The sequence below is a fragment of the Rhyacophila brunnea genome, unplaced genomic scaffold, assembly GCF_057557595.1.
Source record: "Rhyacophila brunnea isolate RB1 unplaced genomic scaffold, BYU_Rbru_1.0 scaffold_24, whole genome shotgun sequence".
Taxonomy (NCBI): Eukaryota; Metazoa; Arthropoda; class Insecta; order Trichoptera; family Rhyacophilidae; genus Rhyacophila; species Rhyacophila brunnea.
Window position 1 is genome coordinate 27,973,768 of NW_028232904.1, and position 24,845 is coordinate 27,998,612.

A 24,845-nucleotide genomic window follows, 5' to 3' on the forward strand; every position below is an offset into this window, starting at 1 on the left:
AGAGAACGATGGACACACCACCATCAGAAGAGGAAAAGAACCCATTAACTTCTCTATTCAACCATATACATTGAAAGTCACGATGGTCTATACCTCGTCAATGAATCATTGTCACATACAGGAATTTGGCATACCCAAAACCAGGTGATAACAAACAGATATCTCAAGGACTTCAAAGTCAAATTCGAACAATGAAAGGAGTTTTACCTATCAATAAAACTCTTATTCTTCATGTTGACTTTGAAGTCCAGGTAACTTCTACCTGGTTCCTTGAGTCATATCATAATGAAGACAAAGGGATCCCAAACTCCATACATAAAAAATGGACGCGCGGGCATGACCAGTAAATAAAAACGGAGGAATGACCAACGACAAGAAAAAGGAAAATAAATTAGTAGAATATAACCTCACGCGAAGAATAAAGAGCAAACCCTATCTCAAGGACTTCAAAGTCAACATGAATAATAAGAGTTTTATTGGTAGGTAAAACTCCTTTCATTCAGAATTTCTATCGAGTACTTAGAAAAAAAAATATTTATTAATACATAGAATTGTCAAGTTTATATGATTCAACAGAACATTCAAAAACGTGGTAAAAAGTTATTTCATACTAAAATATAAATACGCTTAACCGTAAATTGATGCACGCATTAGCATACGCTTGACATAACGAAACATAATTTCCCGCCAAATATTGACAGCGACAAAGCAAAACGAGTGTGTGAAATAATTGTTTAACGTCACTTTTGTAAATTCTGTTAAACAGTATTTAAAGTCGTGTAACATTTGCAAACATGGTTGGCCGTGATTATGCTGCTGACAGAGGTTAGTATAAATCATTTGTGTGACATAAAATATTGTTTTCGCTGATATTTACCACCTATGTGTTTGCTTTGCAGAAACATTCAAATCTTTCTTGTCAGAGTTTTGTGCGTCCAATGACGACGGACAAAAGATCTTCAAATATGCCTTGCAGATGACTAAATTGGCTCACAGAGAACAGGTATTTATCTACATAACCTATTTAAAAGTTATCAACACATTGTTGTCTTTAACCAACTAAGTACTTACTGTTAACATCGATATTCTAATGAAATCGAGCTTTGGCGAGAGGCTTCCTCCACCGGCGACCAGGGCAACTTTTACAGTCTGATATTGATGACAATACTGCCCTTCCCGATCATCTTTTGTTCAACATTAAATTCTCAGTTTAGTTCAATTCTTTTAGTTTAGTTCAACAGCAGCTTAGGAAGGTGAAGGGTTCCAAATCTCCGTGTAATCCAAAGACTTCGTGGTCATTGTGCCGCAGAGGTGGACACGAGCTTTTATATATTTTTTTTACAAAAACAGTTTATTCCATGTAGACAATTATAATAAATACCTTTTTCTGTCAGTGCATCGGATTTTCGATCCAATAATCTTTAATTGAAAATTTGAAATTTTCATACATTTTGATACGCCATTATTACAAACTAAGATTATATGAGGTAATATTAGGTTGGGGTAGGTTAGATTAGGTTAGGTTTGGTTTGGTCTATAAATAAAGTTGTAAAATCTCATGTCCACCTCTGCGGCATATTTATCAAGTTCGTAATATAATAGATACTTACCTAAAACCGCCTGTAAACGTGCATGGATTTATTGGCAACAATATCGTGTAAATTAAACTATCGCGACAATAACTATTTACATACAAAAGTGCTGACTCTCACCAATCTCATTCTTCAAGCGTTAGCGACTGCTATTGTCATTGTATGGTGTTATTTGACAGGTTGTGAAAGTCAGTAAACGTCAAAAAGCTATGTGTGGTGTATATCGTATTTTCCGTGTCGGGTTCTCAAATATATTTTATACAGATATCGTGTAAGTTGCAACTATCGTGTGAAAATTCAGAAACCGCTGTAGTTTTTTGATCCACGCGTGCAGTCTTGCAACTTGCATGATAATACGTGTCATTTGCATTTTATACTTAGCAGTAAATCGATACATGTGTAAATGGGCTATAATAGCGCCTGTACACATGCATGGATTTATTTGCACCAATAGTATGTATTTTAGACTATCGCAATAATAACTGTTTACACGTAAAAGTATTGTCTGTCTCGCCAATCTCAGTTTTCAAGAGTAAGTGAGACGCGATGTTGTCATTTTATGGTATTAATTTGACAGTCGTGAAAATAGGTTAACTTCAAAATGAATGCGCGGTGTAGTTGGTTTTTTTTCCGGCAGGTTCGCCACTATCGTTCTACTGCACAGGCGTACATATCAAACAAATCCCAACTATCGCATGAAAATTCAGAAGCTTCCGAACTTTTTTACTTCATGCATGCAATCTTACACCTTGCACGATGATAATACATGTTAGTTTTATGGCCGCCATAATACGTACTGCCAGCTGTAAATCGATGCACATGTAAACAGGCTATAATGACAATTCAACAAAACCTTTAGAGCCGAGCCACACCGGGCGACTCTGGTCTCGAGACTAGTCACGCAACTGTGGTCTCTCGGGGGATTTACTCGGCCGACTTGCAGGCGACCATAGAGGCAGCCAATAAATAATAATAATAATGAATGTACACGCAAGCTATGTAAAAAATACGTTCTCTCCGCGGCGTGGCTGCCCATGAGCCCGCGACTGATCTCCCAGTGTGGCAGCGCTCAATACATAGCTACCGATCGCCCGACCAGAGAGACCGGGAGACCAGACAGAGCGCAAGAATGAGATTATACTGATCGCCCGACTTTATTGCTTGCGCGACTACTGGGTGACAAGGTGTGGCATGGTCCATATAACTGCATACATCGGTCTGGTCTCGGCGACTGGCCTCGAGACCAGAATCATCCGGTGTGGCCCGGCTCTTAGTGTGTTTGAATTGGTTCATAAGTAATAATATAAAGAGAGTGTGTATTGTTCAGCTATTATGAAGCCGTGTTTCTTGCATATAACGCACCGTAAAACCTCTATTTTATTATTTTTAACTTAGCTATGAAACGTTATACTTACCATCACCTTGCTTCACAGTACGGCTACCAAATTTAAACACAACATAGTTAACTAAAAATAATTACCACTAACTTTATATTTAACATAAAACAATAAATTTCAGTAATACGTGTTCGCAGTTGTTGAATGACTAGAGTCATCCAAACCAATATTTACCAGCTACGTGTACAATTCAGCCGTAGAAATTCTATCTTACTCTAACGCATATTGCGCTCACTCGCACTTATAATTCGTTTTTGTTCAGGCCTTGGTTGCTACCCATAGAAAAATTTATATTCTGAACATATATTCACCATCGATTGATACACTGTTTGTGATTATTCATCAAAGTATACTAAATAATGGTGCTTCAGTATTTTTGACTATGTACAATAATTAACAATGATTTGTTCATTCACAGACAGTTATAGCTACATTTTGTATTACAATATCAATGCTTTGGTGTAGTGCAGGTCGAACATCGGACTCGGTAATCCGGCACCCATATTTTTTCACCTATGCCGGATTATTGGATTTCTATAGGAAATAATAAATAATCTGTCAAGGTCGGGCACCGAACTGCCGAGTGAACAGCTCTCCGCTATGTAATCCGGCAGTTTAATGTGAAACCTGCCGGATTATAGAGCAGGAGAGCTGAGTAAGGTATTATAGTGGATACATATATTTTTTATTAGATTGGAGTGGTTTTCATCGACATCATTAATTGACGAATGTATTTTCATGTTTTAAGGTTGCATTTATAATAGACTTGGATGACGTTAACGATTACAATGAGAGTTTGGCGTCGGCCATTGTTGAAAACACTCGGCGGTACACCAACCTCGCTTCCGATGTCATATTTGAGCTCCTACCACAGTACAAGGAAAGAGAGGTAGGCTTGTTCACAATCTAGACTAAATGACTTCTTAAAACAATTTCATTCTGGTCACTAAACGGCCGATTTATGTCGCACTTCATTAAGGATGCTTATGTTCATAAAAATGTTCATAATATCTGGCCCTTAGTTAAATTAATTTAACGGTCTCTGCATCCTCTGTCATCCATCCATCCATAACCACATCCTCTGGGGATGTGCGAGAATGTGCTCCAAAAGAGAAGAGATGTTCAAGTCAGTTCAACCAGCTGTTGGACCCATCGGGCCGTCCGATCTGGTCGCCACAAAGGCCAATTTTATTGCGTGAAGATCTCTTCACATACATTTTGCTGTCCATATTGATTAGCTTTGTTTTTTGTTATGTGTATTATTAAATTCCTTTTCTTTATGTTGATTCTTGTGCCTTTCTCTACCACGGCACTTTGTATTAGAGTAAAATCATTAGAATCGGTCAAAGCTCACTTGAGAGCGTGTCTTTGGGTATCTGCTCCTGAGTACGGAAAACTGCTAATGCTTGACATCTAAATGTAGGGCCTCGTGATACACTCGATTGAGAACGAGTGGTGAGGTGGGTCTGATGTTTCATATCCAAACGTAGAGCCTCATGATAGGCTCGATTATTGAGACTGAGTGTGGTGCGAGGCGGGTTGGTTTGGAGGGTCCCACATTTGTGTTGGTCTCTACATCTGGCGATAGTGATGTTATCCCTTTCTAATTACCAACCTATGGGTGATATTATTGTACTTATGTGGTATTATTATTTTCCAAATTTCATTAGTCGCATGGCCCAATTGATTTTCAGTTTTATAGTTTCCTAGCTGAAGTATCCGGCTTCGCACAGCATCGTTTCGTTGACACTTTTATAAAAAAATATTTTATTAACAAAAGAATAATAATTATGTTTTTTTATTATCAAAATAACTAGGTATCTAATTGCAATATTATGTAAAAATGAAATAATTCTGACACTAGTAAAAGTCGAACAAAAGAACATCAAAATAAATTCGAATCCAAAATATGCAAACTTTATCTAATTTAAGTTGTGGTAAAAATTAAAATTTTTTTGGAAGGAACACTTGATAGGGTAGGAACTGGTAGGAACATTGTATTTTATGTACATAGATGTCAACGTTGCCAGATAATTATTTTACCAAATCTTGATTTTTACTATGTGAAATAAAAAATGAGAATTTAGGAACAAAAAGCAGGACAACCTAAAAAAATGCATAGTTTAATATTTACACAAACTACAAAACTCTCTAACTATCAAAATAATAATATTACACAGTATTTTTTCCCGACTCACTTCTTCCTGAAGAGTTTCTTTCTGATGCTTAAGTAATGTATTGTTAAAATTCAGCATATGAGTTATATCATGTCGAATTATACAAGTAATAATTCCGATATTAACAACTCAATAGAATATCTGTTTCTTGCTTCCGGCCATTTTAAATTCATCTGAGAAAATACTCGTTCAGTATATCAATTAGATGTTGGCATGCTTAAAATAAATGAAATCAGCTTGAAATAATTTTTTGTTTCTTTTCTATCGCCATATGATTATACATATAAAATATAACATTGTATTATTGTGTTTTGATCACTAGGTGATTGCAAAAGATGCTTTGGACGTATACATCGAACACCGACTCATGCTGGAGTCTCAACACCGCAATGTCGGAGAGCAGAGAGACCCCCGCAATAAATACCCTCCAGAGCTTATTCGACGATAGTAAGTAACCAATGATATGAGAAACCATATTATGATATCAGGCATTTGACAGTTGAGGGACTATAAATGGTGTTTCAATTTTCAGTATTTAATCTCCCTCTTTCCATCATTGTCATTCTTTGTCGCACAATCTATTATGTACCCGAGCCAAAAGACAGAGGACTGTGGCTGCCCATCGTGAATCTCAAACATGCCTAATTTATTTAAGTAATACCTACATAGCATTAAGCTGAACCTTACAATACCATTTATGGAGCCTTCATCAAAATCATGTTTGAACACGTACGCCAAAAGTCACCTCTGTCGCCATCTAGATAAAGTGACCTTTGCTTCAGACGCAAGCCTGCATATTTTTTATCAAATCGCTTAACTCTTTTACTCCCAGCTGATTTAGCCTAGCATATGCGAAAACTCCCAAGCGTTTTTTGACAACAAATCGTCGATTTAGTTTTTTTTAAATAACTAATTCTACACATGTTTTAAAAATTTGAAACTTTTTTTGTGTGTTCTCAATGGTGTATAAAGCAATAATAAGTAATAATATTGATAGTTTACATCAATAAAACAAAAGAAAAAAATAATGTATCAATATTTATTTAGAAATGAACGGATAAAACTATGTTTGAACAACAAAACAAGTGTGACAACATTTTTTTATTTATAATTGATATATCAAATTTTATAATATAATCTATCCTTATGTAGTAACAGAAAAAAAAATAAACATATTATTATTTCTCTATGAAATAGAATTTTTATAAAGTAATCAAAAAAAATCGTATAGTGTCAAGGTATTCAAGAATATTATTCAATTCACGAAATCGCAAGAGAATTCGATACAGTATCGACGACTAACTGATATGGAATGAAGTAATTTCAAAAAATAAGTCTCAAAGCACTAAATCATTTATAATATTATTTATATTCATGTATTTTTTCACCATCTTACCAAAAATACAGTGGCATCCATTGTTAGTTCAAAAATTACAAATTTCATTTTGTAATGTGATATATGAATCATAAAACAACTAAAAGAAATATCAGAATTTAAAATGTGTCATAAAAATAATGTTTTATTATTTTTATGACCCTCTTTGGTCTCAAGTTCGACAGCAGAGCAATTATGACTTGTGAGTTATTAGGGTATGGCATAATTATAAACAATGCCGACACTAAAATAAATGTTAGTCACCACCCAACACACAGTGAATATAATGCTTCGTCTACATGAACGAAATATGACGGGAAAAAATTTGGAATAAATCGTAAATTTGGTTCCAAACTTTCGGCCGATGGATCGGCCCAGATGGAGTTTTCGCATAGGTATGGTGGGCCGAAATATCGGCCCCGTGGGAGTAAAAGGGTTAATTCGCGAATTCTTGGTTACAATGTATAATACGGAACAAATCAAATTGCACATGTTAAGCAATCCTTTGAAAGAAAAATATACAAGCAAAGGCGAGACAAATCACCGCTAAATAAGTTCGTTCAAGAAAGTACTGACCTCTGCCCTATCTTGACGCCCTTCCATTGTATTCAAACCATATAAAACGGGGGTATTTTTACCCGCCAATATACACTCAATTCAAATCTCTTGCAACGCAATAACATCCGTCGAGCCGTCATTTATCTCCGACACAATCTTCGTAATTATCAATTATTATAATTTAGAATCAGTAATATTAAATACTAAACGTACCTGTAAAATTGTCAATTTAATAGAAGGGAATAAATAAATTCAGAGGATTATATTTCACACGCCATTCTGTTCATTCATTGGAGTCAAGCAACCATACCTCTCCTCACACGCATCCCAGCTATAGGACAATAAATCATTCGATTTGTTTATGTTCTGCTACTGTTTTAACGGACGAGATCAACAAACGAGTAAAAAATTCGAGCATTGACTTTTTTGTGATGGTCTTCCGATAATCTAGAAATGTGGTGTTATTTACATAAAATAATAAATAGGATTGAAAACAATATAGACGAATTTTTTAAATTCAACTAAAAAAACAATTGCTAAATCTTTTATTTTCTAATAGACGGTTTAATAAACTATTCAATAAAAAAAATTAACAATTACACTTTTTTTTATCCAAATGATTGCGTATTCATGTCAGTTCGGACTCAGCTTCGGACTTCGGATTCTGTGGACTCAGCGAGTAAAATACCATATTTGAAATCCAATAAACCTGGTCTGCGGACTCGAAATTCTGCAGATTTATAGTACTCCATGCAAAGAAAAAGTCCAAAGACTAAATCATCTGACTACATGGTATGCCAATGGAGCAAGGGCATTATGGTGTGACATCATAATTATATGGACAACCTCTTATACGTTGTGGCCAGTGGATTCATTCAAAACGCACACTTTTGGTGGTTTATTAAAGCGCAAATAGCAGTCCTCCCACCTAGCGAGATAACGATGCAGATTTATTCTATATTTTATAGCTGTGCGCGTGCATACTCAATTGTCATGATATTCTGCTTTTTACAACATTTTTCTTAGCTCGTATTCTTATTTGTCCGGTACAAATCTTGCAATCGATTTTTAATTAACTTCCCGACTAGCTAGACATTTGAAACTTTTAAAATGCATCTGAACATGATGCCAATGCATTTTTTAAATACTTTTAGCCATCTTTAAGTAGAATTGATTTCATTTTCAGTTAATTCTGTTTTGTATGAAAAGTTCTTTCGGAAGAAATACGTAAAAAGTAAAACTGTTATTGGTTGCTAAGTGGGTCCTAGCAACTAACTAGCGTATGCATATAACAGCAAACTGCATTCAACGTATTTAATGCAAATTTGCATGCATAAACCTAAATAGAGACAGTTGAATAGTGACGTCACGTTGCTGACGTAACACGCGTCATGCCATGACTAACGTTACCAACTTTTAAATTTTGATTCCCCGATAATTAATTTAAAATTTTGAAATTGTGAATAGGTGTAAAAATGTACAAACGGTACCATATAAATTTAATAATTATCATAAACTTTATATAATTTATTTGTTACAATATCATATTTATTTTATACTTCAATGCACAAAAGGATAAAGTATACCCAGTAAACATTTCCATAATATGGCAATACAGCTTCATGGGCTCATTGACAATATTGACATTTCCATCGATCCTCGATATCTGTATATATTTTTACAATTTTAGCATGTTTACCATCATGAATCCATCTCTAGCCCAACGTCGACGGGCAGTTAACTTCAATCAAGACGAACTAAACCTACTAAACGCTTGTTGTGATGAACTCATTTTAGACATATTAAAGTGACACTGTCAGATCGCGCAGATCGCCACCATTTTAAGTTTGGTGCGCATTCCTGTACGCATCTTCGTGACATATGCATTTTTTATAGTTTTCTTATTCGGCCGATAAACCACTAACTGCGTTGAACGCGGTTCGAAACTGTATCAATACGGCTGTAAATTATTAATATTAATATATACGTGCGTTACTATGGAAATCAATATGACATTTCAGTATTATTTCTATCAAGTACAAGTTTTTTTGATCGTTTAAGCTAGTCAAGTCAAGTTTATATGATTCAACAGAAAATTTAAAAACGTATATAAGAAGGTTCTTTTTGTCTTGTAATTATTTATCTGCGGACCACTGAAAATTGGAGAAGCATTTTGCGTACTGCCAACTCAGAAATAAAAAATATTATTTATATAGTAACATATAATAATGTCTGATCACGATTGATTTTGTCATGTAAAACCATTAATCTATTTTAAGAACGAAATAAATGCACAAAAACTTTTCGCAGGTGCATGGGTTTTGAAGATTTATTGGAATTTTTAGCATAGGCATTTGGACGCCGAACTCGCAGACCACCTGAAAACCTCTGCGGACCACCGGTTGAGAAACACTGATTTAAATAATAATAAAAACAACGAATGTATAAATTCAAGGTAGATTGGGAATAAACATTCTTTTATTGTACATAATTAAAGATAATAAATGTGTTTGCTTATTGTGCCCACCATTCCATCTTTGACTATAAATCTTCACTGTTCTGGCAGAACCATTGATATACTACTAGATGAGCAGTTCCCATACAAGTGTCATTTTAAAAATGTACCACTAAAGATATAACGAATATCGTCTTATAATATTTCCTTGTAGGTATAATGCGTTAAGACCGTTAACATGGATTCCCGAATTTCACCCGTATTGCCCTGGCTGTAAAACTAAATTTGCGTTCTTGGAATAGTGAACCTAAGGGTGCTGCAACGCAAAACAGACAGAGCAAGTCGTCATGCGCTGACTATTAGTTAGAGTAAGATGCAAGCTAGACCGGGCTTACTCAGTAAGTTTTAACAAAGGCCGACTCGCTGAAAATCGGGCGTCATTTTAAGAAGCATATGATTCATTCAGTAGTATATCAATGCGCAGAACACACTAACTGGAGATTACTAGTTTTGAGTAATTTGAAGTTGTTAAAATGTTTGAAATGGTCTATCATGTGAGTTTATTAAGTAATCGTAAAAAGGATGACTTTAAAATAAAGACTGTTTAATTATTAAGAAGGTTTCCAGACGGTAAAGTTTGAAATAAGGAACATTTTGGTATAACTAACTCAATATGTCATTTTTTCGAATTATTGTCTTCTGCCAGATAATATTATTGTCATGATGAAAATAAGGTAGGCCTTTTGAGATGGTATCAGAGCCAATGCTGAACGTAATTTTATTTAATTTTCAGTGAAATCTACTTCAAGGACATGTCTACAAACAAATCTCTACCAATTCGAGAGGTCAAAGCGGAGCATATCGGAAAATTGGTGACAGTCAGAGGTAAAGTAAATTCTTTCTTTTTCATCTTCATCATCAAGGCAGCAAATACGTTGACTGACAAAGTTTAATGTGCACTATTTATGTCGGATCTTGACAGCCTACCTTCACCCTTCGCCACTGGTTTACATGGTATGTTTGCAATAGTTTTTTTGTATGAGTACTTTATTCCTAACTTTCACAACCAAAATTCAACTCGATGCGAAGTGTCTGGGACTCACAATTGTAAGTGTGCGGTGGTATGACTTTAGGGGCAACGAGGAGATAAGGGAATGCACCAAGCAGCTTCTCATTACGCTGAGAGTGAAGAGGCGACGTTGGACCTGGCTCGGCCACGTGCTGCGTATGCCAGAAGAGAACCTCAACCTGGCTTGCCTGTTCTTCAAGCCGACCGGATCCCGGCGTCCTGGAAGACCGCTAAATACTGTCTATAGTGTATACGGCGGAGCTACGGGATACTGGTTTTTACTTGGAACAAGGCAAGAAGACTGGCGAGCGACAGGGATTCTTGGAGGTGCCGTGTGGTGTCCATATGCTCCAACTAAGGGGCGGATATGACTGAAGAAGTATAGAATAGATGCGCATGCACCAATATTTTTTCTTGGCATTGTAATGCATCAGTTTGGAACATAACCTCATAACGTCAAAAATATGAACACTGCAGACTTCTGTCCCCTTTCCTTTGCGTTACGTTTTTGTCTGTAAGCTTGTTAATAATTTGTATATTTCCATCATAGGCATCGTAACCCGCTGTACAGAAGTAAAACCCATGATGTGCGTGGCCACGTACACCTGCGACCAGTGCGGAGCGGAAACCTACCAACCGGTCCACTCTATGACCTTCCTTCCTCTGGGAACCTGCATCACCGATGACTGCCGGGTGAATAAGTCAGGCGGGAGGTTGTACTTGCAGACCAGGGGATCGCGGTTCATGAAATTCCAGGAGATTAAGATTCAGGAACATGTAGGTTATCTTTGACTTTTGACAATTGAATGCGCTAAAACAATTGTTCTATTCGTGACATCAGGGCTAGATGGCCTATGGCCCATCAGGGCTATGGCATGCGAAAAAATTCTGTTGTCACGCGAATGATTTTAAATTAATTTTATTGCAATATATTATATTACATTACTTGATTGTCCAGATTAATTGGGGATGAAGGTAATTCGTGTAATGATAAATCCAGATAATCGAAAATATAATAAAACATCAGCTGTTTTACTTCCAGAATAAACCTTTTTACAAACCTAATATGTAGCAATTTTTGAAGAATTCACTCTTTACTAATCATATTTAAAATAAATTAAACCCTTTTCTTATCATATGAAATGAATGATCAAAAAAAAATCCGGAAATCTGGCTTGGTTTACGCAGGGTTTAACTGAATTTTAAAAACTTAAGTTAAAATTTGATATTATTTTTTATCTATTATGGTTCGCTTTAAGACGATACTTCAGTGAAACGGCAAATAATTTTCAACTATAGGCGCGACGAAATTTTGGACTCGCTGGCAATCTGAGAGCGAACGTTAGGTGTGAATACGTCAATTTGTTTCGTGATGGCGACGAGGGTATTAATTCTTAAATCGTGTAAAGATGACTAAAAACTTTACCCATTTAGTTGAAAAAGACAACATGTCAATGAATATATTATTATTGTTACTAATAGAACAATAAATAGAACATTAAATGGACGCATATTGGATTTATATGACAAATTATATTTCGTTCGCATGCGTCATTTGCACCCGCGACCCGCAATCCGCGCATCACCTAGCCACGATCTTTTTAGACCATGCCTCAACTGAAGTATAGCCTTAAGCAGGGCTTGGTGAATTAATAAAAACTGACCAACACCATCTGTAATATTATTTATTCTTAATTCAACGAATACAAATAAGTATGACGGAAAAAGTATGCACTATTTTTGTCGAATCGCCTATAGTATACCTCAACTATTATGGTTTGGTTGGCAGGGTTTAATTGTATTTTGAAAACTAACCAACATTATCTGCAACTTATAGTCTTAGTTCAATGAAAACAAATAAGAATGACTGACAAAGTTTAGTGTGCACTATTCGCTACTGATATATATATATATATATATTCTATATCTCTTGGTCGTTCCCTCATGGCTGAGGATTGTGACCACCTTGGAATGTTGTCATCTTTTGAGCGATTCCACCCTTTTCTCAGGGCAGAGTGAATACTGCCTCCAGTCAGCTCCTTCACTTGGTCGCGCCGATGCTCTTCCTTTGCTTTGCCTTCCCTGAAGGTTACCCAAAACCACCAGTCTCAAGTTATCCGGTCCGCGCCGAACAATATGTCCAAAAAACTGCAGAATGTGTTTCAGATATATTGTCGAGAGCCGTTCCTTTATCTGTAGTCTCTGGATGATTGACTGACTTATCCTGTGCTCTGTTCGAGAGATACAAAGCATTCGGCACCAACACCTCATTTCAAAGGCATCAAACGCCTTCCGCTCACTTGCCTTCAGAGTCCATGACCATACAAAAATTTGGAGATTATTAATGTTTGCACAAGCATCATTTTCGTGGCAATTGAAATTCCCTGATCTTTCTATATAGTGGTAAGACGTGTCATTGCATTTTTCACAATCTGTGTGTGCCTTTTTATCTCTATTTCACATCCGCCTTTTCCACTAATGGTCGGTCCCATATATCGCACGGTGAGAGGAAAATTAAGGCATCTGCAAATTTTTCAATTTCGAGATTAAATGCAAAAGTCGTGAACTTGATAATGTAAAAGTGAAGTAACTGAAAGAACATGCAATATAATGTAGATATAAACCAAATATTATGTTTTTTTTTTATAAACTCTTTGTCCTAACAAAATGAAGACTTCAAACCCTAATATATCCAAAATATATCTTTTGCAAATGCCTTGGTTTTACACTCATGGTGCGATATATGTATATATTACATTAAAATGTTAACTGCTACATTATGACCTAACCGTCCTAACCTAACTCCTTCCACTTTTCTCGGTCCCAAGTTCTCAGTGTCATGAATAACATCCGTCAACGCCTTCTTCATTTTCAGTCGGATCAAGTACCAGTGGGTCACATCCCCCGATCTCTAACCATATACTGCCGAGGGGAAACAACCCGAGCCTCTCAGCCGGGAGACCACATCAGCATCACCGGAATCTTCTTGCCGCTTCTCAAGACGGGATTCCAGCAAGTCGTCAGCGGACTTCTCAGCGAGACCTATGTTGAAGCGCATGTAAGTATCACTATTGCCCAGGATCTAAGTCTGTCTGGGGAGGTATTTTCGCTTTTCGAGACGGTTTCTTTCAAAAATGATTCATACAAATGGAGCTATTATATGTGAAAACACAGATGAATAAAACTTTGCATTGGAGATTCATTACATTTTTGCAATCTTCCGAAATATATTTCCAATTTCATGTAATTGTTTGTCTAACTAAATACATAACATGATGGTTCATTGCATAAAAAAAAATTATAGGCATGTAGGCAGGAAAAAACTCACTTAACAGGTCCATACACCACATTAGCGGGTTTTACATGCATGCTCAGGAGCGTACGCGCCAGAACCCGGTATTGAGCGCGTGTTATCACACGTGTCAGATGTCTGCTGCTAAAATTTACATCTCAACTATATCCTGCGCGATAGCACATGGTTTTGAGAAGCGCGCGCGGGTATTGAGTTTATAAAGGCATATCGCGCGTTCATTACCGCGTGATAGTGGAAGTCGCTGGAGCGTACAACAATTCAACGGTTTTAGCTGTCAACTGATATCAAGAAATACAAAATTACAGCTATATAGTGACAAATTTGGTAAAATTAAAATAAAATAAAAATAAAACTCTCAGAAACTTTCAGAACTTAATAATGCATCTGGCGCGTACGCTCCTGAGCACACGGTAAAGAATGTGCATAATGTAAAGGCCGCTAAATAACGATTTGATGTGTGGCACGGGTGAAAGATTGGACGCGACTAACCTCACTCTTTCCGCTGTTCGCTACGGGACTTTAAACACACGATCATTATCACGCACACTGTGCTTTCTCGCAGGAAAGATTGTGCTTCTGCGTGCCGCTATTGTTGGCACACTAATAAAACCATGTAATATGTAAAACATTATCTTATAATGTATGAAATATTGATTATTTAACATTTTTTGGAAACCGGCTACAGCGTGAGACATTAATGACCAAAATAATAAGACAATGCAACCTTTAGAACCCTGTAAGTTTTAAGGGGTTGGGTTTTTTTCAAGATTCATAATCGAGGGTTCAAGTTCGGTTCCAGTTCCAACTCTGGTTATAATTAAATTATCATATTATTTGTAGGTAATAAACTGTCTGAACCAATCGGACCAGAAGGATTCCTTGTACAACGAGCTGACGGAAGAGGAACTGGCGCAGTTGACCGAGGACGACTTCTACTTGAGGCTGGCTCAGAGCATCGCTCCCGAAATATATGGACACGAGGATGTGAAGAAAGCACTACTGCTTTTACTTGTGGGAGGTGTCGATAAGTAAGTTAATTATACTTTATTTCCTGAGACATAAATCTTATGGTTCAAATAACTTATCATCACGTTATTTGCTGTCACAGTAAGCTGCCGCTACAGGAAAATATTATGTAATATCGTTTTTCTTGGTATTTAAAATGTTATCAGACTGATGCTCCCATCCCGTAGCATATTTTTAACCTTTAAATGAACATTAGGTCAGGTTTTCATTCTTGCCAAAATCGGCCATGAAAATTGAATTAATGTTCATATTGAATCTAATAAAATTGGAACATTGTGTGCAATGCTCAACGAACAACGCGTAATTTTACAACGTTTTTATTAGGTCGTATTCTTATTTGTCCGGTACAAATCTTGCAATCGATTTTTAACTAACTTGCCGACTAGCTGGACATTTGAAACTTTTAGAATATATCAGAACACGATGCCAATGCATTTTTTAAATACTTTTAGCCATTTTTAGGTAGAATTAAATTCATTTTCAGTTAATTCTGTTTTGTATGAAAAGTTATTTCGGAAGAAATCCGTAATCCAATCCACTATTATTGGTTGCTAGGGTCCTAACAACTAAATTATTAATATATACGTGCGTTACTATGGAAATCAATATGAGTGTCAAAATGACATTTCAATAGTATTTCTATCAAATACAATTTTTTTGTCAGGTCAAGTTTATATGATTCGACAGAAAATTTAAAAACTTTGTATATAAAAAGTTCTTTTTATCTTGTAATTATTTTCATCTCGGTGCTACATATAGAGATGACCGTACCGTATAGTATACGGTCATCTCTTTCCGATAAGAAAGCTCACGGCGAACTGTGCTACGGTGAAATGTAATACGTACAATTTACATGTAATCAATCTTCATACAGAGAGTACAAACAATTCTTGCCATCCTTTTTTTTTCGAAAATGGCACATTTGATTATTACACAGTTAATATCTAGGTTTCTGATTTGTAAATGAGTACAAGGTTTACACGCTTGCTTGTTATTGACGATATTTAGCTAATTCTTGCTAATCTATTTGATTAGGCGACCGGACGGCATGAAAATCCGTGGCAACATAAACGTGTGCCTGATGGGCGATCCGGGAGTTGCCAAGTCGCAATTGCTGTCGTTCGTTGACCGCCTGGCTCCTCGCTCGCAGTATACCACGGGCCGCGGAAGCTCCGGTGTCGGTCTCACCGCCGCTGTTATGAAGGACCACATCACAGGGGAGATGACCTTAGAAGGAGGCGCCCTCGTTTTGGCTGATCAGGGTGTCTGTTGTATTGACGAGTTTGACAAGATGGCCGAGACCGACAGGACGTCTATTCACGAAGTTATGGAGCAGCAGACTATCAGTATCGCCAAGGTAGGGATGACAATTTTCTTACAGTTTATAATATTGATTGTTTTAATTATTACAAAGAAGCATCGTATACAGCAGCGATTTCCAAACTGGGAGGCGCAGAGTGTTGCAAAGGGGGGCGCGAAAAGTTTAACACAAATGTAGCCACAGGTTTGCAGTTTGCAAATGCATAGTTTATAAAGAGCCTGGGGCCCGGGCATAACAGACATCACAAATTTAATCCAATAGTTTAAAAAAGTCGCCTGCAGCACTACTTTGTTTCGCGACTATTAAATATTTTAAATATATAGTTGTGGATTGCAATTTGATGTGATACCTATATGATGATTGCTATAGGTACTTAAATGATAACTCCCGTGTATAATTTAGGAAACACTACTTTAGAGCACCACACTGCCCTTAACCTCAGCGATAGGTAGGTGGGCCCGCCAAAGATTTTGGCCTGGGGGCCCGCTTCAGGATGTGGGGCCCGTGATAGAATCCATTTGTCAATGAACGATGATGAATTTGGATTGACTACTATTGAAAAGGAAAAAATTGATAGAAGTATCATGCGATAATTATTCATCGAAACAAAAACCCTAGTTCAATTTTGATTGAATCGAAGTGAAGAAATAATATAATACTGTCAAGAAAAGCACTGCAAGTTTTAAGTAAAGTAGGTACTGCTATACTATTCGTAACATATTTTTATGCGAAACGAGATTTTCTGCATTAGCTGCAATGAAATCCAAATATCGACCCCGTTTAGTAGAAAAAGAGCACTTTGTGCTAAGAAACAAGCACATCCATCGCATGAAAATCAAATTAATTTAAAAATGAATATAATAAAAGTACTTAGTAAAATCTTGTTTATTTTTGTATTTAATTAAGTTTTTTTCTTTATTGTGTTAAGTAGTACATTTTTGGCTATTTGAAAAGGTGTCTGTATTACTTAATGAAATAAAGGGGGGAGGCGCCAAAGGGAGGCGTAGTAACATAAAGTTTGGAAACCACTGGTATACAGTTCTGTTGAAGAGATTTTTTTTGTGGTGGTACAACCTCAATATAACGGACTTTGGATATAACAGACAAAATATCCGGTCAAATGTGAAAATTGTGAAAAATATCCAGTTAATGTTCTACATCCTAGTGTCATCGCTTGTAAACAATGTTCTGCGCATGATAATCATTTCAAACCTCTCGCACTCGAATTCGAGTCATAATGCCGACTTGCTCGTATATTGTACTTAGGACTGACGTTTGCAATGCTGGCCGCTAATTCATACGGCTGCACAGCAGTTGAATTTGTTCATTTGAAGTGAATATATATGCATTTATTACCATGTCCGGAAACTTGTACGTATGCAGTTCGCCGTATCACACTTCACCGTGAAATGTTGTATCGGAAATATATGGCCGTATATTAAAGAATAGAACACGATTCTTGTCGGTATTTGCAGCATCAGTCCCGTGCGGCTCTGTCTCGGGACGGAATGAGCACTTAAAATTACTTCTTTCAGACACGTTTAAAGCGTCATAGAAAGCGGCCGTGCATATCCACGGCTGTGTATATATGACGGGTGGTGGTGGGAACTTTAACGTAATGTACAGGAAGCTAGCAGCAAACAAATTTTGAAAATAGCCGATAAACTGGATTATTTGTAGATTAGGTTAGGTAAGTTTTTCAATCTTGACTTCATGAATTTTGCCAAAATCAGCTATGAAAATTGAATTAATGTTCATAATTGAATCTAATAAAATAGGAGACCGTGTGGTATACGGTCATCTCTTTCCGATAAGAAAACTCATGGCGAACTGTGCCACGTACGTTTTACGTACAATTTATATGTAATCATTTATTACTCCGTTCAATAAGTATACAATGGTTAGAAGTAGATGAAAGGGACCCTGGGTATCACATCATGGCTGAAAATGAAATAGCAGATGAAGTTATGATCTTGGAAAATGAAGATGGAAGTGAAGATAGCGAGGAAAAAGAAGCTACACGCCCAAAAACAAAGTTATCAGTGATAAGATCGCATCTTGACGATATAATACTTTTATTGACTATTCGTCAGATAGCGAAATTCAACTATATTACATGTATTTTCGTAATTTTAGAGAGTTGATTATAAAAAAACAGCAGACTTCAAAAGCGCAAACAAAACTTGACTCTTTTCAAAACAGGATTACCGAAAGCAAGCGCGTCAACATCGAACATTAACGTTGATACCGGATGAAGGTCTCCCACAGGAGACCACCTCAAAGGGCGGACCGAACCATCATCTTTCCCAAAACACAGACGCGATCTGTCGAAAACGGCCGCTCGCGCCGCCACTAGTCAATCCGTCGGTAAAACAGAGGATCGCGATCGACAGCGGGAGGACGCCGCCGATCTGTCAGTTGGATGCGTGCGAAAAAGCTCTCTCTCGCCTCGGACGCCGACTAGCCAGCAGCATATCAAGCATCTCCAGCAAACAAAAGACCACATCGGCAGCACGCCAAGCCGCAAGCCCTGACTCTCTTGCCTCTCGGACGCCAAGCCAGCCACAAGCATCTCCAGCTCAGCCAAAAAAAGGACCGCAAGCCCTGACTCTCTTGCCTCGGACGCGGAACAGCCAGCGACATTACCCATGACCGAATATTGAAATACCCTGCAAATAACTAACTACGATAAAATAAACCAGCCTCAACAGCATACACCATGCGTTACTGTCTCCCACCCCCGCTTCTTTGGCCATGAAATTATCACGGTCTGCCATCTCCGCCTAAGCGCGAAGAAGGCCGGTGATAACGTCACGCCACAACGGGTGTGTCTGGATATATATCATTCGAAGACGAATATACAGGATTTTGTTTGTGTTTTTATGTAACGGACTTTCGGCTTAAACAGACATTCCCTTACCCGCATTAGTGCGTTATATCGAGGTTCTACTGTACAAAATCGCCTGTAATTATACGTGTAGTCAGCTGACATTTCATTCATTTTAAATTATATTAATGTATTTTGCTCCATTATTATATAATTTCAGGCGGGAATAATGACATGCCTGAATGCTCGAGTATCAATTTTAGCTGCGGCAAATCCAGCGTACGGCCGATACAACCCGAAACGGTCCATTGAACAAAATATCCAACTGCCAGCGGCATTACTCTCCCGTTTCGACTTACTCTGGCTTATTCAGGACAAGCCAAACAGGTAATTGGTTTCTTCTTCAGGTGTTTTTTGTTCATGGTTAAGTTAGGTTAGCCAGCTCTAGCTTTGCTCCGCTTTCCTATGACCCTTTCCGATCTTTACTGCATATTTCAGCCAAACTTAAGTATCACATCAATCCAACAGGATTTTGGTCATCTTGATTATGGAACGCAGTAGTCTTTAGTTTACAATTATATTTTGCACAGAACAACGTTGGGAATAATGCCAAAGAACCACAAAAGACACTTTTTCTTCAACCGGTGCTTCCAAGAATCGCTGTTTGCTAGCCAACCTTCTCACTTCTTACTAGGTCACGTGAGGATACTATGTATATCTCCACCATATCTACTGTTAACTGTTATATACTGTTACTGTTGTATACTGTTAACAGTTTAAATGCCGCCAAATAGTTAATTGGTGTAATTAACGTAAGAATTGGTGTAATTACGGCTGATAAACTGTTAAGAGCGTACATAAGTGAAACGGCAAATAATTTTCAACAGTATGTGGGATGTAATTTCGGCCGCGTTGCCATTCGGAGAGCGATAGTAGACCTGTGAGCACGTCAATTTGTTTTGTGATGGCGTCGGAGGAATATATTCTTAAATCGTGTAAAGGTGACTAAAAAACGTTCCGCATGTACTTGAAAAAGAAAACATGTCAATGAATATACTATTATTATTAGTAATATAACAATAAACATAACATTAAATGGACGCATGTTGGATTTTTATGACAAATTATATTTCGTTCGGTTCGTGTCATTTGCACAATACGCGCATCGCCTAGTCACAATCTTTTTAGACCATGCCTCAGCTGAGGTATAGCCTTAACTGTCTTGGGTTGTATAATATTTTTCCTGATGCCTGAAGCTTTGTCGTACTGTCGAATTTTGCAATAGAAACCCATCCTTGTCTTCGAATACCTAGAATCTATCATGTTTTTTTTTTCCGAAATCATTCGGTTGCGTCTTTACTTTGGCCCATACATGTCTGATCATAATACTAATTGAGTGATATCTGTATCATAATATGAATACCACATTAATTAGTAATTTTTTAGACTTAATCAAAAACCGAAAATAAACGTGTGCTGCACAGTCACTTTACATTATCTACTGTATTTTTTCTTATTATACAATATTAATTTCTGTGTAGAGGAACTACTGTCGGTCTCCCCCTTCAAGATGTGCCTGGGAGGTTAGGTAACAATACGTTCTTGATTTAAAATTTAATTGTTTTTCAGAGACAAAGATTTGGAGCTGGCCCGTCACATAACTTACGTCCACACGCACAGCAAGCAGCCGCCTTCTCGTATTAAAGCTCTGGAAATGGGGCTTATGAGAAGATACATCTCTCTCTGCAAGAGGAAGGATCCCTCAGTTCCTGAAGAATTGACTGACTACATAGTCGGTGAGTTGATAAACCCCCAACGGGCAATAATTATTGTGTGGAATTTCAACATGTCTAATTCAAGAATGATAAAATTAAACTTGTGTACTTCGGTGCCTTTTTGAGCATGTTTTTAAATGTCGAGAGATCCACGTTTCATGTGACCTAGGAGATCTCTGAAGGCATGAAACTGTGCATGATACTTTCATATCGGTGGAGAAGACTCGTTTCTCTCTGCGACTGTTCGATAATATCATTATAACTAACCGGACACAATCCTGGTGTTTACCTTTCAGTTCGCATATACAGGGTCGTATATTAAAGACTGTCCAATAGTCATATAGTACTGAAATAAAGTCTAAATAAAACATGGTTCATGTCGGTTTACAGGAAGCCAGCGGCAAAATAGCCAATATACTGGATTATTTGTAAGTTTAGATTAGGATCTAATAAAATTGGAACATTATTAAAGACTGTCCAATAGTCATATAGTACTGAAATAAAGTCTAAATAAAATATGGTTCATGTCGGTTTACAGGAAGCCAGCGGCAAAATAGCCAATATACTGGATTATCTGTAAGCTTAGATTAGGATCTAATAAAATTGGAACATTGTCTGCAATGCTTTATGAACAACGCGTAATTTTTTCATCTCGGTGCTATAGAGGTGACTGTATACGGTCATCTTTTTCCGATTAGAAAGCTCACGGCGAACTGTGCTACGGTGAAATGTAATACGTACAATTTAGATGTAACCATGAATACATACTCAACTCTGTTCAACTCAAGTTTTCAATTTTTTTTTTTTTTTTTACTTAATTGCAGCTTCCTATGTGGAACTCCGTAAAGAAGCCCGTAACTCCCGGGACATGACATTCACATCTGCCAGAAACTTGCTCGCGATTCTTCGTTTGGCCACGGCCCTTGCAAGACTCAGGTATGACCATTTCGAGATGAAACAACATACCAATGTAAAAAAAATGATTTTTGAAAGTCATCTGCGGGTGAAATTTTCAACTGGAACAGAAACATTAATTGAGAATACATAGAATACGAGACTAAACTTCGAAATCAATCGTCTCTTTGTGTTAACTGCTGTTAAACCTCGCCGCACATGACAACCACTTTTGAATGTGACGAGGAACTCACCAGTGACGTTAGCTGCAGGCCAGAATGGGACAATTGGGCGCCGCAGTGTTGAATGAAATTAATAGACGCTTGTTATGATTTTATACAGAAAATAGATGAGGAATTTTAATCAGTTTCTTTTCATCTTTCATTCATATCAGTTAACATAATGTTTTTTGTTGCGGATTCATTTTTTTTTGACCATGTCCAATCCTAATAAAAGCATATGGGCCTCCAAAGAGTGGAGGTTTGTATTAACAGATTTTGTTTTTATGAGAAATAGATGTCAGCCACTTGCTCAATCTATTAGGTCCATACCCTGACTCAAACACAAATTGAAAAACAATATATGAATTTGCCAGACCCAGGATTCAAACCTGGGACCCACGATGCTATAAACCGGCGCTTAAGCCGCTCGGCCAACGTGAGTTCTCAAGTTCTTAAGTTCTCACCGAGTATTAAATAATAATATAATAATTTAAATATATATTTTAAAAGTACCTACTTACCTGTAATTCTCAAACATCTATTCATTTTCGAATTTCATTCGATTGTGTGGCGCCAAGTTGTCCCGGCACCAAATCGTCCTAGACCCTGCAGGAGTCCGCAGCAGAAGCAACAAGGCGGGTTACCACTTCTTGATGCTTGTATTTCCTACACCTCCGCCTTTGCTTGCGTGCCCGGACAGTCCGTGTAATGAATACCTGGCCTGCGAATGAAACTATTGGTGACATGCTCGTTACGACCTATCACATCCACAATTGGTTATTGTATGCTGTGAGCCTAAATAAAGATCATGCAGATGCATTGCCGACTGCCCAATAATAGCCTTCTAGCAGTTATGTTTATCGTTAACACAAAATTTTGCACAGTATTGCCATACTAATAAATTTTGGGCATACACTTTTACTTGCTGGAATTAGTAAATACTTACATCTCTATCTTAAGTGTTCTCTCTCCAGTAGGACTCGTGGACCCATCTCTTGTGCGGGCACCCAACACAAGTTCACTTGTGAACCCTGTGGAGAGCTCTGATTGTCTCGTATCTCACTATGATTATAAATGATTTTAAAAATTTACAGACTTTCCGACACAGTGGAAAAGGAAGACGTGTCTGAAGCTATCCGACTTGTGGAGATGTCAAAGCAGTCCCTTATGCACGTCGAAGACCCAATGGCTAATCGGTGAGTTTACTGAAAAGGTTAAAGAAAACCTTCTCTACATACGTGAAGCTGAAATAACAGTTATTAAGGTGAAAGATGAAATGAGCTGTAAGGCTTTGGCCACATAGGTAGGTGCTTCGCTAGTGCTAAGCTAGGTGCTATGCTTGTCTACTAAAAACACTACTGCCACATTGCACGCTATGTGCTTAGGTACAAATTCATTTGACATTTGATTGCGCTCAAGTCAACAACAATGTCACTCTCAAAACTAACCAGATAGCCACTTCTCACAGAGATTTTAAGTTTAAAATTTTGAAAGTCTATTATTCGAACTTGTTGGGTGCATAATGTCAATTCATCTCAAAGTATTCTTGGAGAGTGGTCAACTTCTCTACAAAGAATTTCGGAAATACAATGAAAAGTTTTTTAGTTATTTGAGGATGAACCAGGAAACATTCGACTTATTGTTGGGCAAATTAAAAGAGACATTGCAAAAGGTTGATACGTATTTCAGATGTTCTATAACACCTGAGGAATAACTTGTAACATTAAGGTAAGGTAAATCCTTTTGCATCTCTGCCTCGCAATATTTTTTCATCTATGGGCACACTACGGCCGATGCGTCATTATTCATAACCTCAAAATATACGGTGTTTGACGTTTGTCATACTGAAGAAATATTCTAAACATCCTCCATCTTGCAAAATCACCAGGTGACACAATAAAATTAACCAACACGTTTGTCCGCCGGGAGAGTCACTAGCTGACTAATAATCACGAAGCGAGGTGTGAAGCGTGCAGTGTGGCCATTGCGATAGTATTGTGTACATCCGTTCGCTAGGATATGTCACCTAGCAAGGCACCTACCTATCTGGCCTTAACCTTATGGGTAGCAGACGATTTATGTATTTATTTTTGTAATTCCAGCGCTGTAAATGTCGCTGACAAGATATTCTCGTTGATCCGAGAGGTGGCTGGTGCTAACAAGACAGTCAAAATCAATGAAGTTGTTCAGAGATGCTCCGACAAAGGATTTAACCCTGACCAGGTAAACTATTTTTTTTTACGTCATATCAGCAGTGTTGGCTTGCCCGTTCATGTTGCTCTTATCACACACCTCCACCGTGTTGTTTACTCATTATTTTATTTACTGTTTTCAGGTGGATTCGTGCATCGAAGAATACGAAGAACTCAACGTGTGGCAGGTCAATCAAGCCAGAACCAAACTCACTTTTATTTAGTGCGATTAAGACGTTTAGTGTTATATAAATAATTAGTTTTTTTAACGTTAAAATGTATTTAAGTTGTCTATCTGTATTGTGTGTGTTCCTTTTCTAGTAATATTATTATCTATTTAAGTTCCATACGTATGTACACTTTTCTTTTCGGTCACTATCGTTTGAAGGGCCTAATTAAATACATACATAAATTACATTTTTGTGCGTCAAGTGATCTGGGTTATTTTATTGTTGGTTTGTTTCTCTATTGCAACTCTGAAGTCCTAATTACAGCAGCAGGCTCGCAGACCCAACTAAAATCAACGATCATCATGAGCAATCGTCGACTTTAAATAGCAATCACACGAAACGATTCAGCTACCAACTCAATCGTGTCGGCGTTTGATTTGACTGGTTCATAATATACGCTCAGTTGTAACTAGTATGAACAAT

The 24,845-nt window shown here is 37.3% G+C and overlaps 1 protein-coding gene across 1 annotated transcript; it reads left to right on the forward strand.

Annotated features, from left to right (window-relative positions):
• Nucleotides 1-696: 696 nt before the first annotated feature.
• Mcm7 (minichromosome maintenance 7) lies at nt 697-24,627 on the forward strand. The gene is made up of 15 exons (XM_085950909.1): nt 697-825; nt 900-1,003; nt 3,738-3,878; nt 5,489-5,613; nt 10,348-10,439; nt 11,174-11,400; nt 13,499-13,681; nt 14,777-14,964; nt 15,998-16,319; nt 19,331-19,497; nt 20,740-20,906; nt 21,710-21,821; nt 23,095-23,196; nt 24,103-24,223; nt 24,336-24,627. The coding sequence occupies exons 1-15, from the start codon at nt 795-797 to the stop codon at nt 24,414-24,416; spliced, it is 2,163 nt and encodes a 720-aa protein (XP_085807035.1). The 5' UTR covers nt 697-794; the 3' UTR covers nt 24,417-24,627.
• The last annotated feature ends 218 nt before the right edge of the window (nt 24,628-24,845 follow it).